Source organism: Quercus lobata, chromosome 2 (genome assembly GCF_001633185.2).
Source record: "Quercus lobata isolate SW786 chromosome 2, ValleyOak3.0 Primary Assembly, whole genome shotgun sequence".
NCBI lineage: Eukaryota > Viridiplantae > Streptophyta > Magnoliopsida > Fagales > Fagaceae > Quercus > Quercus lobata.
The window spans coordinates 91,358,071-91,364,946 of NC_044905.1; the positions used below are offsets into that span (position 1 = coordinate 91,358,071).

At 34.8% G+C, this 6,876-nt stretch overlaps 1 protein-coding gene across 1 annotated transcript; it reads right to left on the bottom strand.

The window, feature by feature from the left end:
• Nucleotides 1-1,808: 1,808 nt before the first annotated feature.
• LOC115977169 (peptidyl-prolyl cis-trans isomerase CYP28, chloroplastic) lies at nucleotides 1,809-4,329 on the bottom strand. Its single transcript, XM_031098864.1, has 2 exons — nucleotides 3,509-4,329; nucleotides 1,809-2,171 (listed from the first exon to the last, which is right to left on the bottom strand). The coding sequence occupies exons 1-2, from the start codon at nucleotides 4,227-4,229 to the stop codon at nucleotides 1,963-1,965; spliced, it is 930 nt and encodes a 309-aa protein (XP_030954724.1). The 5' UTR covers nucleotides 4,230-4,329; the 3' UTR covers nucleotides 1,809-1,962.
• Between the last annotated feature and the right edge of the window lie 2,547 nt (nucleotides 4,330-6,876).

The following is a 6,876-nucleotide window of genomic DNA, read 5'->3' on the forward strand; positions in this document are numbered from 1 at the left end:
GATGTCACGGTAGTATAGGATTAAATAAAGTGAGAAGAAATCCTGAAAACAATCATGATTGATGTCAGGTGTAGGTTACTGCATAAGAAGAAATTCTTGAAAACTCTATCCAAAGTGAAGGGCTTTAAGCATGTGCTGCATGTGGATGTATTGCCTACCACTGTGGTCCTTGTTTGGTTGCTTTCAATCCAAGTTTGTTAGGTAAAAAATGCTGTTGTTGACTTCTTGTGAAGTATAGTTTAGATTTTTGCAGCAATGCTGCTTTGTACTTTGGATGTTTTATGACCTGTAGTTCTTTGTTTTTTGTTTGAATAAAATTCTCACTTTTTTTAAGGGAAGTGTGTAACGCCAATATCATCCTGTACTTCGACTCTAATAATATAAAAGCGCTTAGTACTGGGCTTGAAATTTTGCCAAGCTAAAATTATGAAAGCTTTCTGTAATTTGCAAATTTAATTTCCTTCCTGCTGTTGCAAAACATGTGGATAGGTGTACATTGAATCACTTGCAATTAAGGTAGAAATAGTACGGATATATAAAGTGAATGATGATTGATGAAGCCATTAGAATGGATGGTCCGAATTCAATTACCTAGCAAAATGCAGGACAGAGCATTAAAACATATATATATATATATATATATATATATATATAATGCTAATTTAACATAATGAAAAATTATGGCTTGTGCTAAACTGCTAATCCGATTATGTAAAATAAATAGGTGAAAGCCATTTGTTAAGTTTCTACTTTGACAGGATTGAAGGGTATGGGGAATTTTCTTTTGGGCTTAAAAAAGGGTATAAGGATTTTAGCTTCTACTCTTTAAATTTATTTTGAGGCCATAGATTCTCAAGGAAGAAAAAAAGAAAAGAAAAGAAGAGGAAGTTGACGGTAGCGTCTCTTTCAATACCATGTGAGCGTCTCCACACGTGGGCCAGACATAAGAGTGTTTTGAACCTTGGGCTTAGGTTTACCTCACCCCACCTATTGGTGAGACTTGAACCCAAGCGCTTATGGCAAAGAATCTGAGCTCATACCACACATTGACAAGTTTTAGTGGTGTCCAACATATTTTTGATCGAGAAATATTAGCACATAAATTATTCAATATGCAATTTAGGTGATAATTTGTAATTGAAATAATATCATTAATTTATACTAATTATATTATGTACCAATTATAATAGGTCCTATCATTAACAACAATCATTTTTTGATCCGTTAGGTAAGCGCCCACCTTAGCTTGGTTAATCAGGTACTTGATGATTATATAGCAGACAGTTGCCATACGAATGGCCCAACTCAACTGAACTAATGTCTATATATTATTGAGATTTTACTCCACCTCATTGGGCCTATACCAAGTCTGTAGAAATAGGATGAGTTTTAAAAGTTAAAACTTTGGTCATTCAGCCTTCTGAACACCAAGCTTAGTAGGGTACTAATCAAGAAGCAAACTTGGAAGTATAAAGCAAAGCCTCAGAAGCCACCTATAGTCTGAAAGTCTTAAACCTGTCTTCACCCATAAACTTAAAAGATTATTTACACATTTCCATAAATGCCATAACATGATAGAAGATTAAAAAGAAATTCCCAGTCAATGAGATCGGTGGTTAAAACATGTTCGTGCATAATGGCACTTTGTTGAATATGTAAGTAAATAAACTACCTCTTCTCTATTAGACTTTTTCATTGTAACTGGCAAAACATTAGCATGATGTCTGAGCTACAAACGTACTCTATAAATCACAATTCACCTCCAAGTTCCATTTAATAGGCACTGCGTATGAATTGCATTCAGGAAATTAAAGAATTTTGAACTGTGGTCTCCTTTTTCTTAATGAATTAAACCGAGTACAAAAATCTTCCTCTTTTGTTTCCATTCAGGAAGAATAGATATACGTACAAGAAAATTAACTAGTAGATACCAGAAGGACCTTGAATTAGTGAATAATGGTTTTAAGGTAGAGTAGGAGAAAGGGAAGGCTTAGCCACTTTGAGCTCTCCACAGTCACTGATATATACAGTCTTAAGAGGCCTGTTCCATATTGCACGAGCATTTTGGGCTCTTTCATCTCCAAGAAATTTGGCCAAGTCATTGAATTGGCGAATTCGTTCCCCTGGTTTGTATGTAGGGATGGAGGCTATGGCTGCCACAATATCCAAACCTGGCATACAGTTCAGCTGAGAGGTTAGTCATGCACTAGATGATAATACAGTAGAAATACTTTTATTTACAATTTGTTGCTTTGAAGATCCTTTGCATGTTTGAGTTTCTGCTTGTGCCACTGAGTTAATTTTGGTTTTAAGCCCAAAAATGAAATCTCATTAATCAGAATTTTTTTAATTTGTTGTTCAATTACAAAAGTTCAATGCATAACAGATGAGAGATCTGTAGATGCATGAAATTATATGTAATGATGGGGAAGGTGTTTATCTATATGCAGGGTGCACTACATTCCAGATATCACTCTTACATGCTACAAGCTGCCATGTACTAGTGAACCAGAAAGCTAGAATCACCAAATCTAGGAGTTTGTCACATGTTTAAAGAAAGCAGTGACATTTTTATTAGACCAATCTTAGATACACAAGTTTTTTCACAAATTGAGATGAAAGTTATGATTGGTACATCACTTTCACATGGGCATACTACTAACATCACTTTTATTGTACATCAATCACAACATGTCACTTTGTTAGTTATGAGAAATTTTTTGAATTTTTGGGTGCAGTATTTATTGCTTTTAGTATCAGGGTATCTATGCTACGTATACCAGTAATACTATAAGCCAAAGACAGAATTTTAATGTCTTAGCACCACAAAGAAGATCATTGATGCACTCCAAACAGTCCACAAAAGGTGATAAGAGGCACAAAACCATTTTTCACATAAAACCATCATGCCTCATTAGACAAATATTACAAAAGAGCTCTTCAAACTTCTATATACTCATTGAACTTCTGAGGAGGACAAAAGAGACACCAAAACTGAGAAATGCATGCGATATTTGTTCCAAAAACAGACTTTTGAGACAGATGCCTTAAATAAAGTACTGATTTAATTAACACATGGGAAATGCTAAAACTATTACCAATTTTACCACAAAAGACTTACAAACCGAAATGACAATGAAAGCGATTAGTGATACATAAATAAATGTATACATTTATATTCTTTGATTGTTGAAACATCACTTATCTCATGAATTTGTAGTTAAGTCCTAGCATCAATCTTAACTTGAATAACTTCACAACCATACAGAGCAAGAGGCAATGGCCTTATATAACATTCCAGTGAATCGGTATGGTAATGTATTATGTATATATAGCTACCCCTACAAAAATTACTAGCCCCTGAATTGAATTCTGTCAATTAATTATCAAAACACGAAGCTTGACCAAACACCAACCATATATCTTTGGTCATATCAAAAGAGTTCATTTCTAATAGACTAGTACAAGAGAATTATTAAAAATCATAATAATGTGCACAAAAACTAACCTTCAAGGACGGTCCCGAAAACAATGTTTTTGTTATCGAGTTGTGGACAAGGACCAGGTCCAGTGGTGATCAAGAACTCAACGTTTCTGTAATTTGGATCGAACTTAATGTCTTCATCATCATCATTCTCAGACAAACAAAGCGAAACAACACCAGCACGCGAGTGCGGGAGCAAGAAAGCTTTGGACTCAACAGCCTCAGTGTTGCGAGGTAAGTCATGAGGTGGGCGAACCTCAGCTTTGTCACGGCGGCCTTGGCGACCAGCGAGGAAGAACTGACCCGGAAAGATTTTGTGGACGAGGGTGTTCTTGTATGAGGAAGAGGAAGTGGAGGAACACATGGACTTGAAGTTGGAGACAGTGAGAGGGACGAGGTGGCCGTAGAGGCCGAGAATGAGGCGGCCTAAGAGGAAGGATTCGGTGCAGAGAGGAGTGGAGGGGTCGGGGGAGAGAGTTGGGTTGGTGTTGGGGAGGAAAGTGGTGGGGCAGAGGCTGAAGTCCATGAAGACACGGTCGGTGATGGTGGTGTCAAGTGGAGGAGAGGCTAAGGCTAGTGAGGGTGGTGGTGGTGGTGGTAGAGTGGTTGTGAAGGAGAGTGAAGTGGTGGAGAGGAGGAGGGAGCGGCGAGTGATTATGGGGTTGAAGTGGAGAGGAGGAGGGTGGTGGTTGTGGTGGTGGTGGGAAAGGAGGAGTTGGGGTCGGAGTGTTAAGGAGGGGGCCATGATGGTGGAGTGAACATGATGGGAGGGAGATTGTTTTTTGTTTGTGGATGGGAATCATGATGGGAGGGAGAGGGAGATGGGTTTTTGCTGGATGATTGGGGTCTACACATTTACAATTTGGATAGAATATGAGCAGTTCTAAACTTCTAAAACTTACACACTTTTTTTTTTTTTTTTTTTTAATTCAAGTGTGGCATTGTTTTCATTTTTGGTTTAATTTTTTTCTATAAAATCTGATTTTGTATTCAAAATATTCTTTTTGTACATATCAATAACTATTACAGTATATGGCTTTGGAGCATTCTCATCTTGTTGCAAAAATTTCTCTCTATTTTAATATAACAACTTACTTTTTCTATTTTATATACTCACTTTTTAAAACATTTCACATCAGATTATTTTACAGTTTACACTACATTTTATTAAAATATCAATTTTCCTTGATTTTTTTTTTAATTTTTTTTCTTTCTTCACACACAATAACCTCCATCCACTCTCTTATTTTGTCATCAAGATACATAAAAAAAAAAAATAAACAACTAAATGCAAAATAAATAGTATCAATATAAATTTATATAGTTATTGTAGCAAATTTGTAATTTACACAATTATACACAAACTGATGTGAGTTATTTTTAGACAAAATTGTGTAAATTCTATTATACACATGATAATATAAATGTTCTCAGAGATAGGAAAATCAAAAAAGAAACAATGTCATTTTGTTTGCACTTAATAACTAAAATCACAAAGATCACAAACATGAAATCAAATTTGGTGGACAAAAACGAAATCTTGCCTATATAAAATCAATCTCAAACTTTTAAAGATAAAAAATATCAATTAGTCAAAACAATATCAAACATACGAAAAATTGATTGACCGAATGCCTATTTTGAACATGAAATCAAATTTGGTGGACAAAAACGAAATCTTGAACTTAAGGGACCAAAATATATAAAATCAATCTCAAACTTTTAAAGATAAAAAATATCAATTAGTCAAAACAATATCAAACATACGAAAAATTTTATTTTTTTAATTTTTTTTAAATAACATATAAGATGACATCTTGTGATTGATATAATATAATTTTCATAACTAAAAAAAAAAAAAAAAAGAAGTTAATTTTACTATTTTAGTTCCTTTGGTTAGAAGCATCTTGTACTTATACCAACCACACAAGCCCATGCGTATGAGGCATGACCAACTAGCCAACATCTTCACCAAATCTCATTTCTTGGTCAACTTTGCGATCTCGCATCTAAAATTAAGTTGACTTTCGATAACCCATTTTGAAATTGAGGGGAGTTCAGTTGTGAGAGCACTCAATACTCATTAGGTTGCGGGCCAAGCTCATTACTTGCATACAAGTGTGTGTATTCACTCCATAAACTTTATGAAGCTAAATCAACTCAACCCGATGCTTTGTGTTGGTTGAAATTTTATTTTGAATTTCGGGACGAGGGTGGGACAGGTGGGTGGCTCGGATTGGAATTTTGATTTTTGCATAGTTTCCTCTGAAGGTCCTATCAATTACTGATTACTCTGTCTCAGTAGATAGGGTATCTAATATTTATCATCATATTGTTATGCATGATGAATTGGCCTCTACTTTTATGGAACACCGAATCTGGGTTTATGGGTAATGGATGCAAGCATTTTTTTAATATCAGGAAATCTAGCCCTGGTGACCCTATGACCCATCACACCTAAAATTCAGGAGTTATGTGTTCGGGTAGTAGTATGCCTAATTACTGCCCAGGTGGTTCTATACCATAATGCAAAGCGGGGGTTTAAGTAGTGCCGGGCATTGACTACACTTACGAACTCTTTTTTTTCTTAGCCAAAAAAAAAAAAAGTGATGTTCAGATTTTTCACAGTTCTAAATTATTCCAATTTCAATAAATACCTGCTTTTATCTGAATAAATGAGAACGAATTATCCATTTAAAAAATAAAAATAAAAAATTTGATGGCTTGTGAGCTATCGAAAACTTGGAATAAAATGCAAATCAAAGTGACAAAACATTTGTATCATATATGTCTTGAATACTCGAATGGCATTTTTTTGTGCTACCTTTTCTTTTAATTTTTTACAAGTAAAAAATTCATTTAAAAAGGCACGAGGAGTGCAATCCTAGTACTTGGAAATATACCCTTTCTTTTAAATAATTCTAAGCAGTAATGATTGTACATCTACTTTTCTGTTATATGGAAACTTCCAAGCCATTGTGCAACTGGGTTTTTGTCTTGATTTGGGGAGAGAGAGAGAGATGGGATACAAATTTAGGATTAAGGTCAGTAGCAGTTTTGTCTTGATTTGGCTCTGGATCTTATTGTACAAAATGGGGTTTTAACTTAATTTGCTTAGACAAAAATATTTTGGTCAACTTATTTCATTGGATTCAAGTCCTTGTTGTCCTCAATAGCATTTTTTATTGCTGCCAACTTTTTTGATTTTGTATTCCTCCTAGTTTGATCTATTCCTCATTCCAAGAATATATCCCTACCTCCAGATGGACATTTGAGAACACATTGTCCTTGTTTTCGTAAATGATAAAGTGAGCACAAGGGAACAAAAACATAGAATAATGTTAAGGCCAAGTAATTCGTTAAACAAAAGTTTTGATAATAAATTATGCTTC

What these genes read in the sequence shown, in the direction of transcription:
- LOC115977169 (XM_031098864.1), bottom strand. Translation starts at nt 4,229, where the DNA reads ATGGCCCCCTCCTTAACACTCCGACCCCAACTCCTCCTTTCCCACCAC. An exon ending in TTTCGGGACCGTCCTTGAAG is followed by an intron (nt 2,172 to 3,508) that starts GTTAGTTTTTGT and finishes ACTGTATGCCAG; the next exon opens with GTTTGGATATTGTGGCAGCC.